Source organism: Antechinus flavipes, chromosome 4, assembly GCF_016432865.1.
Source record: "Antechinus flavipes isolate AdamAnt ecotype Samford, QLD, Australia chromosome 4, AdamAnt_v2, whole genome shotgun sequence".
NCBI classification, from domain to species: Eukaryota; Metazoa; Chordata; class Mammalia; order Dasyuromorphia; family Dasyuridae; genus Antechinus; species Antechinus flavipes.
The window spans coordinates 434,278,446-434,295,948 of NC_067401.1; the positions used below are offsets into that span (position 1 = coordinate 434,278,446).

The window sequence follows — 17,503 nt, forward strand, 5'->3', positions numbered from 1 at the left end:
ATATGTAAAATTGGGATAATAATATGATCTTCCTCACAGAGTTGTTGTGAAGATCAAGCGAGACTATATATATTGAAGAGACTTCAGAGACACATGTGGACAGAGGAGCTCCAGGGAAGCAGCTGAAAGAGAGATTTGGGAATGCCTGACTCGTTCAGAACCAAGGACACTTTGTCCTTTCCTTTCCTTTTCTTCCCCTGTGAAAGTTGACCCCATAAAGTTCCTTGACTTCCAGAGTTTGCATTTCTAGATATTGTTCAGAGGATATCTCTCTTGGTTTAAGTTGAGATCTTACTTCACTCCTAATTAAAGAATTCATTTACCCTCATATTCTAAACCTATAGAACATCTCTGATTTCTGCTTTGCTTGGATAAATGGACTTATTCACTTTATTGCTATTGTTTGTCACTATCATTACTATTTGTGATGGTCTGTTGTGTAATCTGCCTTTGGTGAGAAGGAACTAAGCTGGTGAGTTTAGTCATGTCAGATCTCAGATCAAATACCTATGAGCCACATCCATTTAAATAGTTCTGTGCAAATATCTTACGTGTTGACACCAAGTGACCAGGGATGCATAGAGCCAATGATGGGTAAGTAATCAAGAGGTGCTGTTGAGCTAGATGGGACTGTCAATAACCAATACAGAGATAATGATACATAATGGAATATAATAGAAACATCACTGAATCTGGTATCAGAAAAACTGGGTTTGGCTCATGGCTTTAGTACGTATTAGTTATAAAGTTTTGGACACTTTATTTCCCTTCTGGGTCTCAATTTCTTCAAAATGGAAGGGATTGCAAAAAGGTCAGAGAAAGAAAGTCTTCGCCATATGATTGAAAATATTCCGAATAAATTTGTTTGTGGTGCAAAAATAGTCAAAAGCAAAATGGAAATGACTGGACAAACTGTAGTATATAAAGGGTATGCTAATAAGTGTCTATTAATTAACTCTCATATATGTGTATATATGTGTTGGTTTTTTTTTTTTTCCTGAAATATAAATACATATACTCAAAGTTTAACAATTGGGGCAGCTAGGTGGTGCTGTAGACAGAGCACCAGCCCTGAAGTCAGGAGGACCTGAGTTCAAATTTGATCTCAGACACTTAACACTTCCTAGCTGTGTGACCCTAGGCAAGTCATTTAACCCAATTGCCTCAGCAAAAAACAAAGTTTAACAATTGGCTTTAACAAGCTATCTAAAACCATATGAAAAGATACTCTATATAACCAGTAATTAGAGAAATACAAAAGAAAGAAGCTTTGACATTTATTTATTAATTATTTATTATTATGTCTCTCTTTCTGAAACCTGACTTGTTCCCCCAGACCAGGGATACTTAAGGAGTGGGCAAGAAGAAGTAATTTTAGCCTAAAACCCCTCTGGAAAGCCGAAAAAAAAAGATCTTCAGTGATCCTGGATCTTGCCTAGCTCTTTTCTCTAGCTAGGTTGCTACATGATATCTATAAAATATTTTTTTCCAACTCTCTGATAAGTAAACCAGATATCAAATCTTGTCTAGTCATATCATACAAGGACCATTTAAACAACAAATGAAATATAAATGAGGAAACTGAGACTCAAAGAATACAAATTACTTTCACATTGTGACACAGATAGAAAATGCCAAAGGAGGATTTGAACCCAAATATTTCTGACTCCTGATAGAGTAACTAGTCATTCTGTAGCATACTACCTCACAAAGAAGTTAAAGTTTAGAATGATTGCATTCATTTTGGGGAGACTCTTTCTTTGCTTGTCCTTTTGCTTATGCTCTGTACAGTGCTTGATAATGCATTGTTAATGAACCACCAACAGATGTTATTTAGCCTAGTGCCTCTGCTCCTATTTTTACCTGTATGGAGTTGCTAAGGACTTAAAAAATCATGGAAGGGGAGGTATGGAGGAAATAAGAGGATGGAGGATGGGTGAAATGAAAACCCCTTCCAATGGATTTAAATATTATCTCTATGCAGATGCCCATAAATTATTTACATATCTTAGCCTCAGCTTCTCTCCTGAGCTTCAGTCTTATCTCATTAATTGCATATTGGATGCAGATGTCCTAAAGATAAACTAAATTCAATAAGCCTACAACCAACTCATTATCTTTCTACCTTTTCCCTATTTCCCTATGTCTGTTAAAGACCCATCATCTTTCCAAACTCCAAGGTTTTTATCTTTAGCATTTGTGGAATTCTCACTCTCCCTTATTTCATATACCCATTCATTTATGAAATCATGGCATTTCTATCAGATCTCCATTATTTCTCACCCAGATATTGTAATAACCTATTAAATGGTCACCCTATATAAAGCTACTTCCCAGGTTTATTGTGATGACAAAGTAAGATAATATTTGTAAAGAGCTTTGTAAGTATTAAAGTGCTACTCAAAATGCTTGTTTTGTTTTTGGTTTTGTTTTACTAACTTATACATTGTTGTCAAAGTAATTTGACAAATCTGACTCTGAGTCTTCCCTACTCAACCAACTCCAGGGACTTCCTATTGCCACTAAGATAAAACATAAATGCCTCTATTTAGCTATCAAAGCTCTCTACAGCCTGTCCTAACTTGAGCTCATTACTAAGATCTTATCTTACTCTCAAATAAAGAGTTTACTCTTGTATATTTAAGGGTACCTGTAGAATTTCCTTTATTTCTAGTTGCTTTTTTGCTTAGAGTGGTTTACTTACCATTCATTGTTTGTAATATTCTTTTGTGTAACTCATTATTCTCCATGATACATTCTGTGATCTAATCAAATAATCCTTTTTGTTCTTCACAAAAATATTTACTTGATTATTATGACAGCAACAGAACAGAGTAAAAGAACAAGCTCTGTAGTTTACATTTTCTCTATCATCTTTTCTTTTTCTATGACCCTAGGATAGAAAAACACATGGGAAGGTCTCAAGGACACCCCAAGTTGGGAGTAAAGAGTAAAATGAGAGGGAAGAGAAACAAAGGAAGAATTCAATCACAGCAGTTGTGGGACCTCCAGTGGGAAGATCTCTTGGATAATGATCTAGGTCTAGAAAGAGTGATTTTATAAATGGCTATCTTCATGACCTTGTACTCAAATCATTTCATGTCATGCTCTTGTAACTTTTTCTAGTTCCAAATAGAATCCCTAGGTTGTATTCTTTGCATATCAGAGCAACTTGAATGTACAGATAAGGGCCAAGGACTTTATGGAAAGGGACAGGACATCTAGGAGATGCATATAATTAGATTCCAGTCTTGATACCACAAGCAGAAGGATTAGATAAAAGGCTTCACTGACCACAATAGGGGCATAGGAATTTCCAGGTTTTTAATTACCTGGATGTTTCCATGTGTAGAAGATTCCCAAAAAGGGAGAGAATGCCAAGGGAGGAGAAAGGGGATTTCCAGAGCCAGGCAGTCTAGAACCTTGGGCTTTGAACCTTTGGGATTTCATAAAAGTTCTAGAAAACCAAAGGAAGTAACTAATTGGCATAGTAAATGGAGTACTGGACTTGGAATCAGGAAGACCTGAATTCAAATTCTGTTTCAAAAAATCTCCAGTACCAGATGGATTTACATGTGAATTCTACCAAACAGTTAAAGAACAATTAACTCCAATATTATATAAATTATTTGAAAAAATTGGGAAAAAAGGACTCCTACCAAATTCTTTTTATGACATAGACATAGTACTGATAACTAAACCAGGTAGGATGAAAACAGAGAAAGAAAACTATACACCAACCTCCCAAATGAATATTGATGAAAAAATCTTAAATAAAATATTAGCAAAGAGATTACATAAAGTCATCCCCAGAATAATACATCATGACCAAGTAGTATTTATACCAGGAATGCAGGGTTGGTTCAATATTAGAAAAACTACTAGCATAATTGATTATATCAACAACCAAATTAACAAAAACCATATGATTATTTCAGTAGATGAAGAAAAAGCATTTGATAAAATCCAAAATCCATTCCTATTAAAAAACACTAGAGAGTCTAGGAATAAATGGACTTTTCCTTAAAATTGTCAGTAGCATCTATTTAATACCAACAGCAAGTATCATATATAATGGTGACAAACTGAAACCATTCCCAATAAAATCAGAAGTGAAACAAGGTTGCCCACTATTACCATTATTATTCAATATTATATAAAAATGCTAGCTTCGGCAATAAGAGATGAAAAAGAGATTAAAGGAATTAGACTAGGCAATGAGGAAACTAAATTATCACTCTTTGCAGATGATATGATGCAGATGATGATATAATAGAGACACTATTAGAAATAATCCACAACTTTAGCAAAGTTGCAGGATACAAAATAAATCCACATAAATTGTTAAGGACCATGCCTAAATGAGGGGGCAGGTCAATTCTCCTAGAACCTCCATAGCTGTGAATCATAAAACTTGAGGGAGTTGTAGGGTGGCCTTTGCTGACGCAGATGTTCCTTGTGGATGAGGAATGAAATAAATTGGAGAGAAGAGGGAAGAGGAGGGAGGTCAGACAATGCAACTGCCTCTCAGTTTTCTTGTAAAATCATCATCGGCTCACATGAAGAGATCCATTCTACAGGTCTGAGTTAGACCTCCAGCAGCCCCTGGGAGGTGGCTTCCACCTCACAAGAATAAATCATCAGCAGATTTATACATCACTAACAAAATGCAACAGCAAGAGATACAAAGAGAAATTCCATTTAAAATAACTGTTGATAATATAAAATATTTGGGTATTTATCTGCCAAGGAAAAGTCAGAAACTATATGAGCAAAGCTATAAAAACACTTTCCACACAAATAAAGTCAGATCTAAACAACTGGAAAAATATCAAGTTCTCTTGGATAGGTCGAGCGAATATAATAAAGATGACAATATTATCTAAACTAATCTATGTATTTAGTACTATACCAATCAAACTCCCAAAAAACTATTTTACTGACCTAGAAAAAAATAAGAAAATTCATTTGAAAAAACAAAAGGTTAAGAACTTCAAGGGAATTAAGGGGGATGGTGGGGAAGCAAATGAAGATAGCCTAGCTGTACCAGATTTAAAACTATATTATAAAAAAGTCATCAAAACTATTTGGTACTGGCTAAGAAAGAGAGTAGCTGATCAGTGGAATAGGATAAGTTCACAGGATAAAATAGTCAATGACTATAGCAATCTAGTGTTTGACAAACTCAGAGACCCCATCTTTTGGGATAAAAATTCACTATTTGACAAAAACTGCTGAGAAAATTTGAAACTAGTGTGACAGAAACTAGACATTAACCCACACCTAACATCATATACCAAGTTAAGGTCGAAATGGGTTCATGATCTAGACATAAAGAATGATATTATAAACAAATTAGAAGAACATAGGATGGTTTACCTCTCAGATCTCTGGAGGAGGAAGGAATCTGTGACCAAAGAAGAACTAGAGATTGTTACTGATCACAAAATAGACAATTTTGATTATATTAAATTAAAAAATTTTTGTACAAACAAAACTAATATAGACAAGATTAGAAGGGAAGCAATAAACTGGGAGACATTTTTTTTACTTTCAAAGGTTCTGATAAAGACCTCATTTTTAAATGGATAATTGACTCAAATTAATCAGAATTCAAACCATTCTCCAATTGATAAATGGTCAAAGGATATGAACAGACAATTTTCAGATGAAGAAATTCAAACTATTTCTAGCCATATGAAAAGATGCTCCAAATCACTACTGATCAGAAGAATGCAAATTAAGACAACTTTGAGATACCACTACACACCTCTCAGATTGACTAGAATGACGGGGAAAGATAATGTGGAATGTTGGAGGGGATGTGGAAAAACTGGGACACTGATACATTGTTGGTGGAATTGTGAATGGATCCAACAATTCTGGAGAACAGTTTGTAACTATGCTAAAAAAAAGTTATCAAACTGTGCATACACTTTGACCCAGTACTGTTTCTACTGGATTATATCTCAAAGAGATCTTAAAAGAGGGAAAGGGACCCACATGTCCAAAAATGTTTGTGGCAGCCCTTTTTGTAATGATAAGAAACTGGAAACTGAATGGATACCCATCAGTTGGAGAATGGCTGAATAAATTATGGAATATGCAAGTTATGGAATATTATTATTCTATTAGAAATGATCAGCAGGATGATTTTAGAGAGGTTTAGAGAGACTTACATGAACTGATGCTGAGTGAAATAAGCAGAACCAAGAGATCACTATACATGGCAACAACAAGATTATACAATGATCAATTCTGATGGACCTGGCTCTCTTCAACAATGAGATGATTCAAACCAGTTCCAATTGTTCAGTGATGAAGAGAGCCATCTACACCCAGAGAGTGGACACTGAGTGTGGTTCACAGCACAGCATTTTCATTCCTTTCATTGCTGTTTGCTTGCATTTTATTCCACTGTTTTCTTTTTTTACTAGTTTGATTTGATTTTTCTTGTGCAGCACAATAATTGTATAAATATGTGTGTATATATTGTATTTAACATATATTTCTTCCATGTTTTACATATATTGCCTACTTGCCATCTAGGGGAAGGCATGGGGAACAGGAGGAAAAATTGGAATGCAAGGTTTTGCAAGGACTAATGTTAAAGAATTGTCCATGCATATCTTTTGAAAAATTAAAAAAACTTTAATAAAAAATTGTTCAAATACTTATTAATTGTGTGATCCTGGGAAAGTTACTTAAAATTATCTATCTCAATTTCCTCACCTATAAAATGAAGATAACGATTGTACCTACTCAATGGGTTATTGTAAAGGTCAAATGAAATTTCTGTAAAGTTCTTTACAAATATCTATACAAATATTGAATTTTAAAAATGCCAATAGTTAGCTATTATTATATTAGTTATTGTCCTAACCTGCTGAGAAACAAATGAGATGCTCTGTCCCCTTCAAAATATGACATCCTGGATATATATGCTCCAAAATGAAAGGGATAATTTCTACCAATAATCACTTTGTGAGATGGTGATGGTTGTGGTATTTGAAGCTGAAAATGTCCTTTCCCCCTTCAAAGCATAATTGGATGTTCAAGTACCCATCCAATAGCCCTTCTCATTTGGGACCATTAATCTTATTCACCATTCATGTCCCCAAGCATGATCAAGACTAAGAGACTGAAATGATGAATGCTGTTATCATTAGTATTTAAGTAGCTATTATCCATCTATAAAGTCTTCATATTTTCCTAGAATTTCTTTGTGGTCCTGAACTGACATCACTTGTAGAACAGAAAAATGATCAGTCCTAAGTGAGGACACACATCTATGGCCCTCTTTCTTACTACTGGCAATGTGTGGGCCCCAAATAATGTAGACTGAAACTAAGCATTTTGTTTCCCCAGAGACAGGCACTTATACACATTTAATTTAAACAATGCCTTTAAGTATTGAGTGATATCCCAGAAATTTGGGCCATTCACTCATTGTCCTGTCTACTTTTGGTGATAATGAATGGGCAATGCATTCAGAGCCATCTCCAGTCATCCTGATTTTATCTTGCCTCTGGACCCAGATAGCTCCAGAGGAGAGAATGAGGTGATTTTGCATAGCTCTTCCTCATTTAAATCCATTTCACTTAGATGTCATGATATCATTTCCTTAATGCCACGATCTTCTGAAAGGCAAACAACAAGGGGAAGGGGGCTCTTATCAAGAGGAAAGGTGACCATTCCTTTTTGAGAACAAAGCACCAACAACAATAACAAGAAGGTTGGAAAAGTGGATTATGGCAATAGAGGGCCTTGAATGGCAAGTTGAGAAGTCTATCTGACCTTTGTTTTCCTTATAGACAAAGGCAAGTCACTGAAAATTAATGTTTGTTTTTAGGATTTTTTAAAATAGTATTTTATTTTTCCAAATGCATATAAAGATAGTTTTTAACATTCATTTTTGTAAAAATTTGCATTCTAATTTTTTCTCCTCTTACCTCCCACCTTTCCAAGACAGCAAGCAATATGACACAGGTTAAATATGTGCAATCCTTTTAAACCTATTTCAATGTTTGTAATATAGTGCAAGAAAAATCACACACACAAAAAAAGAGAAACAAAACGTTGAAAATAATATACTTTGATCCACAGTCTCCATAGTTTTCTCTCTGAAAGTGATTTGCATTTTTCATTTCAAGTCTATTGGATTTGCCTTGAATTATTGAGAAGGGCCAAGTCCATTAGGATAACTGCATAATCTTGTTATTGTACACAATGTTCTCTTGGTTCTGCTCACTTTATTCAATATCAGTTCACATAGGTCTCACTGAAAGTTTTTTTTGATTTAGAGGAGGAGATGGTATAACATTCAGACTTAAGTCAAAGAATAAGCAAATAAGCAAAAAGAATAAGCAAAGAATAAAAATAATGTGGAAAATGAATTTTCCTTAAGCTCAGGTGCGGAGAGAATGGAAGCAAACCTAAGAAAGGTAAAGGATGTCCTAGGTTGGTTGGTGACCATAGGAACAGAAAGGAGAACCTTAATAATTCAATGACAAAATAAAATTAGACTAGCTTTAGGAATAAGAATGGATTTGAAAGGATGCAGAGTAACCTACTGGCTGATGGCAAAAAAGGAGCTGGACGAACTGAGGGTGAAATAAAGAGGCCTCAGAGTGACCAATTCTTGAAGTGAAATCTCACTCTAGGAGGAAAGATGGCACACTGAGAACTTTAACAGTAGATCACACCATGAAATTCCTGGCCTCTAGAGCAGAAGAATAAGTCAAAATGATGAATGTCAGAGCAAGGTGAAGAGAGGGCTGGAGCCCTTGGGGGCTGACTTTCAAAATGAAAATCCTTAATGCCTCAGTTGATAGAAAGGGAAATCTATCTGGGATTTTTCTGTTTGGGGGAATCACGGGCTTGCCGAAGTCCGTTTTCATCTTAAGATAATATCCAGAAATAAATGAATAAAATGGATAAAATGGTTGAAAGGCAGAGACAGACTTATAGATTAAAACAGAGAATGAGAGGGACAGATTGACACAGAGAAGGATAATGGACAGAGAAATACATGGGTAGAATGAGGGGGAGGGAGACATACACACACACACACACACACTATCCACACACAGAGAACAAAAACCCTTCTTGGACTTAATCCCCAGCTCCCATGGACACGGAGAGGAGGAAGAGAGCAGTTCTAGCTATGCCAGCTGAGGCCCAAAGAGCCTGGACAGATTTGCCTACTGAGCTGGTAAGAATTGTGAGCCTCTCCACTCCAGGACCGATTCCCACCGCCAGAGAAATCTGCATTCCAGACTCCTGGAGGTGGGAAGAAAACAAGAGAGCCTCTGAACTAAAAGGACAAAGAGGGTGAGTCTTAAAAAGCAAACATACCACACTCTCCCCACCCCCTCCACTCCCTTAGGCAGACAAAGTTTACTGAAGGAACACCAGCTTCCTTATCCAGAGCCAGCCTGACCCAGCAAGAAGGAGTGTCTTTAGCAGTGTGAGAGCCCCAGCATTTTATAGGTAAGTGCTCCTCAGTTTTTGGAAAGATGAGGTTTTAACCAGCAAGCAGCTGAGAGGCTGCTGATTGAGTTCCCAGGGAAACAGGCTGCAACATTTGCCTTTAAAACACCATAGAGTGAAAGAATTATTGTCTCTGGTTCCCAAAGATGTCTGGTTCAAATCCCACCTCTGATATCTAATATCTGTGTGTGATGTTAGACAAATCACAAATCTCTCTGGGATTCCTAGAAAATGAGGAGGTTGGACCATTTAGTCTGTGATGTCCCTCCTGGCTCCAGGGCTTCCATCCCATGGTCCTTAGTCATGTCAAAACTCCATTTCTTTTTCTGATAAGGTCACTAGACAGTTAGCTTAGGGAAATGCTGTAAAATATGGTGTATGTAGGTTCTATTTAGACATTTGATCAAGTCTTTGATTATATTTTGTTTTAAAAAGGAGATGTGGACTAGATGATGATGAGTGGATATCAGAAATTCCTAGAATTTAACACTACAAGTATCCTTAAAGATCATACAATTCACTTCTTTTATTTTAGAGATAAGAAATTTGATGCCTAAAGGCTTTAAAGGATTTGCCAAAGAGCACACAATTTAGGTAAATAGTTGAGCCCAGGTACTGATTCCAAATTAAGAGCTCCTTCCAATACATCATGCTATGAATGAAATCTCCAATTCAAAGAATACTAATTTATGAATAGAAGTCTCTAGTAATGTGCTACAACACTTTGTGGCCCTATACTGCTTTATATTTTCTTTATTAGCTATGTAGACAAAGACATCGATAATCACATGATTATCATTCTGGATGACCAATGACAGAAGAAATAGTTAATAGAATACCCCAAAGAGATACTAAAGAAGGGAAAGGGACCTGTATGTGCCAAAATGTTTGTGGCAGCCCTGTTTGTAGTAGCTAGAAGCTGGAAAATGAATGAATGCCCATCAATTGGAGAATGGCTGGGTAAATTGTGGTATATGAACGTTATGGAATATTACTGTTCTGTAAGGAATGACCAGCGGGATGAATACAGAGAGGACTGGCGAGACTTACATGAACTGATGCTAAGTGAAATGAGCAGAACCAGAGATCATTATATACCTCAACAATACTGTTTGAGGATGTATTCTGATGGAAGTGGTTCTCTTCGATAAAGAGAGCTAATTCGGTTTCAATTGATCAAAGATGGACAGAAGCAGCTACACCCAAAGAAAGAACACTGGGAGATGAATATAAACTGCTTGCATTTTTGTTTTTCTTCCTGGGTTATTTATACCTTCTGAATTCAATTCTCCCTGTGCAAGAAGAAAACTGTTCAGTTCTGCACACATATATTGTATCTAGGATATACTGTAACCTATTCAACATGGAAAGGACTGCTTGCCATCTGGGGGAGGGGGTGGAGGGAGAGAGGGGAAAAATCGGAACAGAAGTGAATGCAAGGGATAATGTTGTAAAAAATTACCCTGACATGGGGTCTGTCAATAAAAAGTTATTTAAAAAAAAAATAGTTAATAGATTACATGACAGGATCCAGATCTGAAAGAGTCTGGCTTGAATGATTTACTTAATCTAGCAAGATATAATTTATGATACTTATAGTTATATATTATTCATCATTATATATATTATATATAAAATATGCATATTACATATTATTTATATATAATTAAATCCATTTATATTAGTATATGTAATATAGAAATATATTAAAGCTTTTAATAAATATAGACATTATAGTTTCATTTAAAATAATTTCAAAAATGTATGACAGAGGGAGCTAGATAGCAATTTATGTGGAAGAGACATTAATTCATTTAATAAATGCAAGTCCTATATTTCATTTAAAAATAATTTCAAAAGTATATGACAAAGATAGAACTAGTTATTAATTTATGTGAAAATCAACATTTTAGAATTTCAAGTTCAGAATAAGTCCACAATGTGCTATGGCAGCCAAAACATTTTAATGCTGTTTAATGAGCTGCATTCATAAGAGTATGTTCTCCAGACCAAAAAAGGCAATCGTTGTACTCTATACTGGTCAGAGTCAAAATGGAGTATATTTAGAAAGCACAGTGTAAGAGGGATATTGACAGACTAGAACATGATCCAAGGAGAGTGATGAGGGACTCAAAATCATATGATGAAAGGGAGAGAAAAAATGGAGGGGAGAAGAAAAGGAAGGAAGGAAGGAAGGAAGGAAGGAAGGAAGGAAGGAAGGAAGGAAGGAAGGAAGGAAGGAAGGAAGGAAGGAAGGAAGGAAGGAAGGAAGGAAGAAGAAGAAGGAAGAAAAGAAGGAAGGAAGGAGGAAGGAAGGAAGGAAGGAAGGAAGGAAGGAAGGAAGGAAGGAAGAAGGAAGGAAGGAAGGAAGGAAGGAAGTAAAAAGGAAGGAAGGAAGGAAGGAAGGAAGGAAGGAAGGAAGGAAGGAAGAAAAGGAAGGAAGGAAGGAAGGAAGGAAGGAAGGAAGGAAGGAAGGAAGGAAGAAGGAAGGAAGGAAGGAAGGAAGGAAGGGAGGGAGGGAGGGGGGAAAGGAAGAAAGAGAGAAGGGAAAAGGGAGGGAAGAAGTGATTGATAAACCTTAAAGCACTCTATATAAATGTGATCTGCTTTTTAAACTCTGAATAGTCATTGGGCTTTGGAAAATCTCTTTGCCTTTACCCTCCTTTTCTGTATCAAGAGCACCCAAAAAATGAGGCGCCACTTGCTGGGCAGGGATCTGTCCAGACAGTGGGAGACAGAGAGGAAGGCTGCCAAACGAGCTGAAGCCAGGCTTGCACTAGGACTGCTCTGGCTGGAGGAATGTCGTCTCTATCGTGTGAACACCGTGGCCAAGGAGCAGAGGCAGTTGCAGAAAGAATTGGAGAAGCTGAGGCAGGGTAAGAGCCTTCTTGCCTCCACTAGGAAACAATTGAAGCTTTACAGCCATTCATTGCTCACCCAGGTCAAAGAAACCCAACTTGCCACAATTTAAGGGACTGATCCAGGTGATCTTTCAGGGGCCTCGGTCAATGTCAGTCAGTGAGAGTTTAGTTTAGGAGTCTGTGACTTCTTAAAATTGAATATGGTGACCTCTAATCCTCAGAGGAACAACCATTCTTTCTGTCCCACCTCAGCCTTCATTTTCATCCAGTCTGCCCTCTAGAGTACTCAGGGCACAGACACCTGTAAAAGTCCATCCTGAGCTTCCCTCAGGTGATTCCCTGATCCAGCCCTTCTTCAGCTTTTACCCCCTCAACTGCCAATTTGGCCCATTTCTTTTCATCTTCATAACTTAATTTCATTCTCTTCTTCCTTCCAATGCCTAGATTCAACCTGTTTTTCCATTTTATTCCAATTCCTACTTCAAAACCATACCTAGATATTAGAAATCACATAGGCAAATTTTTGGAGAACTGCTTTTTTTCCTCTCCCAGTGCCCACATGTTCCATCCACACATTGAGAGATAGCCCAAGGACTTTTCCTGGGAGTAAAAGATTTAAGAATACACACACACACACACACACACACACACACACACACACACACACACACCATAAGCATAGGTCATTGTATTCCTCAGTTATTGTTTTCTTTTTTTATCAAAGCAGAAAACTCCAAGAAAAAGTTCTCATCTTTTAGCGGTGTTTTACTTGGGACTCAGAAGAAGCCAGAAATTCCTATAATTCCCCAAAAGAGAGGTCAGAGGCACACAACCGCTGAAGCTGGTGTCATTAGGTAAGGAAATGTTTAGAGATTAGTGTCTTAGGGAACGATCATATTCTCTTCAATTGAATTGAACTCAATAACTTATAACTGTGTGAAAGGGAAACAAATGGGACAATAGACTTTCCTCTCAAGAAACTTAAAAAGTGATGGGGCAAAGAATAATTTCAAAAATATATTGAGAAATAGCCCCTGTTTTAGAATCCCAGGATGCAAAGGAAGTAGCCGTCTAGACCCGTCAGTTTTATTCTTTTTTGCTTTTCAGAGTTAACTACGTGAGTTGCTAAGAAGTAGCCTGAATAAGCCCTACATGTACCATTTGTTAGACAGAGCCTTTCTCCTAAAGCAGGGGTTCTCAAACTACGACCGTGGGCCAGATGCGGCAGCTGAGGACAATTGTCCCCCTCACCCAGGGCTATGAAGTTTCTTCATTTAAAGGCCCACAAAACAAAGTTTTTGTTTTTACTATAGTCTGGCCCTCCAACAGTCTGAGGGACAGTGAACTGGCCCCCTATTTAAAAAGTTTGAGGACCCCTGGAGCCTAGCACATGGCAAGTTTTAGATATACAACTGTTGATTTCTTGACTGTATAAATTGCTTATGAATTGGTAACCAATATCATTTGCTTGACAGCTGAGCTCTAAGGACCCAGAGTAACTTGAGATACTTTGCCAGAAAATTGGGAAAGACTGAAGGGTAGAACATAGATGTGGAGGGATAAATTTCAACCTGGGGACCCACCCAAGACAGTACTATGACACAAAAAGCATGCCCTTGCAGAAGGATGATTCATTGTAGTAGGAGGGGAGAAAGAAGGTGTCTCAGGACTCTCTACCTGCGTTCAAAGAGCAATGAGTATTACCCAATCCTATGACTCAAATTTTTCAAGAACAAACATGGAAAATCACTATCTCTGCGATACAGATCTCTACAATCCTTTTTGAAAGAGGTTAGTCATTGGTCTATCCAAATTCTATGGTTTACCTATATTAATGTTAAAACAAAAAAAATAGAAATATTAAGATGTATGTAGACTATGAAAATCTGAAGAAGAGAATGAAGATCAATACACTAAATCCAAGATCCCCTGGATTGCCTTCTGGGCAGTCAGTAGCTCTCCACGGTGGACAGCCTTTATCATGTCTAGTGGAGTTCTGTCAATTAAAGTGCATATCAAAGTATTTCTGGAGCCCTAGCCACTTTTCAGTGACTCATGGAAAAAGTATCAGATAATATAAACTTTAAAGGTCTTAGTTCAACAGAGTAGTCTAGAAAAATATGGAGACAACTAAGCCTGAAGGCCATTTTTTATCTGCCTATCTTAAGTGTGTAGATCATCCAAATTACTGTGATTACAAAGAAATCATAGAACATCAGAGTTAGAACAGACCTCAGGGACAAGTCTGACCCATCCACAAAAAGGACTCTCCATTAGAACACATCTAGTCATCCAGCCTCTGCTTAAGGAGTTCCAAAGTGGAGGAGACCCTTTCTCCTTTAGCTTGAAAGCTAAGACCATAGAATTGAGTTGGAAGCATCTTAATCTGGCCATGCTTTCTCATTTTACAGAAGCAGCTAAAGTCCAGAGGGATGATTTCCTAAAAGTATTAAGTATTAAGAAGGAAGCTTAGGGATTTAAAATCCAAATTTGGCATGTTTTCCATTGTACCATTTCTCCTCAAGTTTTAGCATCTCCAACACCTAGCATGGGAGACTTGTACAAAGTAGGTGGAAAATGTTTGCTGAATTATGTCAAAAAATTGTTGAATCAAAGTGTGAACCACTTCGTGGACACTTAAAAGTCTTTTCTCCCTTTCCCAGAAGAGAAGCTCCTCTGCTCCAAATCAAGGAATATGAAGCTTCCAAACCCACAGATTTACCAAGTTCATATCCCATCGACTGCATAAAGAACAAAGAGGCATTTTTTCAAAGTTCCAGGGCCCCCAGCTCCATTGGAGGTGAACCTAAAGCCCCAAGGAGCAGCTCAGTGACATTCATTAACCCACCCCAGGACCAACCACAAGGCATCTCTGCTGACCTCCAGAAGCCTGGAGCCTTCAGCAGAGTACAAGGCGTCCCTGGTGCTCCCCAGGGTGAAGGCGAGGTGATAGAAATCATGGAGGTCAACCCTGATGGAGGGGTTGGCCCAAAGCCTGGCAGACACACTGAAAACCAGAGGTATAATCCAGGTGGAGAGATGCCTACCTTTGAGGGCAAAACCTATACTTTTTACAGTTACCTCCGAACAGTGGACACGATGCCAACCTACCTGGAACTCTTTGCCAAGGTCAAGAATGCCCGCTACCTCCGGCACAGAGTACGCCCTGAATCTGAGAGGGTGATCAGTATTGCGGAAATATTTGGGCACAAGACATGCTTACAGCCTGGGGTAGGAAACAAGTCAGACAAAGGCCTAAGCATCTGAAGTATCTCTCTAGCCTAATTCTGGTCCAGCTAGCCAAAAGCATGTGTTAAAATCTCTGGCTAGATGTACCCTTAAAATATCTTCATAAAAACATATATATACACACACACACACACATATATGTATACACACACACACACACATATATATACACTTCAAAAAATAAATAAATTTCCAGAAAGAAAAAAATTTAAAAAGACATCTTCAATAGGAAATAGGGGGAAAAAAAGGGGGGGGGGGGAATGACACAATCCAACAAAGAAATCCTACACATTGGGGTGGCTAGGTGGCACAGTGGATGGAGCACCGACCCTGGAATCAAGAGGAACAACTTCAAATCCAGCTTCAGACATGTGACACTATGCAACCTGGGCAAGTCACTTAATACTGTTTTGTACAAAAAATAAAATAAAAAACTCAAATCTTATGCATTCATTTTTTCTGCTGCATTGTATTAACAGAAATAAGGAAGAATACGATACCTATCAACTACACAAAAAGAAGCCTTCTGAAAAATTGTACTAATGCTAATAAGAACCTAAATTCAGATCTGTGCCTGAAATGACATTTGGATGAGATATCCACCAGGCCTGTCCTGAAGCCCTTCCAGAACTGCCATCTACTGACAAAGGGACACAATGTGCCCTCCGGAATTTGTAGCCATGATAACAATGTTGTTTCTCCAGCCTTGTGATTTTTGCAGAGCACTTTGCATATATGTATTGGGAGATCTTGTGGGAGTTTCACAATAATGCAGTTATTAATGATACCTCTACTCTACAAATGAGGAGAGGGTCCGGGATATGTTAGTGATCAATATCAAGACAAGATTAGAATCCCAGGTCTATCCCTATGTTGAGTTCAGTTTTTTCATCACTAGGCTTGAAGTTGATGACAGAGCAGAAAAGCATTAGAAGCAGAAACACCTTGGAGAGTATCTAGTCTGTTCCCTTCCATAGATAGGCTGCTCATGACCATCTGCTCTTGTTCAGTCACATCCAACTCTTGAGGACCCATTTGGGGTTTTCTTGGCAAAGACAGTGGACTGATTGGCCATTTCCTTCTTCAACTATTTTTTTTTTTCTTGCAGATGAAGAACTGAGACAAACAGGGTTAAGCTGACTTGCCCAGAGTCCTACAGCTAGTGTGAGGCCAGATTGGAACACAGGTTCTCTGACTCCAGCCCAACATTCTCTATCACCCAGCTGCCCTGACCCACTGAAAACAAATAATTTTCTCCTCAATGACCTCTGCTTGCTGCCATATTTCTAAGCTGTTCAGGTTTTATTTCCCTGCCACTCCTTAATCTGACAAAAATCGTTTCTGTCCTGATAAGAGAACAGAGCATAGTTTGGCTTTGTTCAACTCATTGGAAGTCAAGTTTTTTGGAGTGTTTCTATCCTGCTTCCTACATATCACATAGCCAACACTTTAGGCAGAGAAACAAATTCAAAGAAAGCTTCAGAAAAACTGATTATTACTTTATTTTTAAAGCTTTTTCAAAAATAAAAGTCCCTCCATAACATATAACTATTTAGGCTGACACTCTGAGGTTTGTATTTTTCCAACCTTGCAAGGAGGGAAGGTTGCTTTGGACTTTGTTTTTTTTCCATACTAAGGGGCTGTAAATTTCCATAAGATAAGTGAAAATGTTTCAAGACCCTTGGCTTCTGTTCATAAAGTTGTTTCAAAGCTAGTAAGTCTTCTTAAGCATAAAGGAGAACCACTCAAATTTTGATCTTAGAGTAAGTGAGGTCCATTTTTAAATCTTGGCCAGTAACACTAAGGGACCAGTGTGGTTATTTCCAAATGCAGTTTATGTCCTGGGTGTATGAAAAAAAAAGGTGCAAAAAGTTAAAGATGATGTTCTAGGTCTCCCTCTG

At 37.6% G+C, this 17,503-nt stretch overlaps 1 protein-coding gene across 2 annotated transcripts; it reads left to right on the top strand.

Annotated features, from left to right (window-relative positions):
- Positions 1-7,935: 7,935 nt before the first annotated feature.
- On the top strand, positions 7,936-17,150 carry CCDC190 (coiled-coil domain containing 190). 2 transcript variants are annotated; one of them, XM_051999144.1, is made up of 4 exons: positions 7,936-9,492; positions 12,170-12,368; positions 13,078-13,207; positions 15,017-17,150. In XM_051999144.1, exons 2-4 carry the CDS (start codon positions 12,182-12,184, stop codon positions 15,618-15,620), a joined length of 921 nt encoding a protein of 306 aa, XP_051855104.1. In that variant the 5' UTR covers positions 7,936-9,492; positions 12,170-12,181; the 3' UTR covers positions 15,621-17,150. The 2 variants fall into 2 exon arrangements, with proteins under 2 accessions (XP_051855104.1, XP_051855105.1); XM_051999145.1 differs by lacking the exon at positions 7,936-9,492 and having other exon boundaries at positions 12,025-12,368; positions 13,081-13,207.
- The last annotated feature ends 353 nt before the right edge of the window (positions 17,151-17,503 follow it).

Coding starts and splice junctions, on each gene's coding strand:
- CCDC190 (XM_051999144.1), top strand. CDS start 12,182: ATGAGGCGCCACTTGCTGGGCAGGGATCTGTCCAGACAGTGGGAGACA. Junction 12,369..13,077: donor ATTGGAGAAGCTGAGGCAGG/GTAAGAGCCTTC, acceptor TTTTTATCAAAG/CAGAAAACTCCAAGAAAAAG. Junction 13,208..15,016: donor GCTGAAGCTGGTGTCATTAG/GTAAGGAAATGT, acceptor TCCCTTTCCCAG/AAGAGAAGCTCCTCTGCTCC.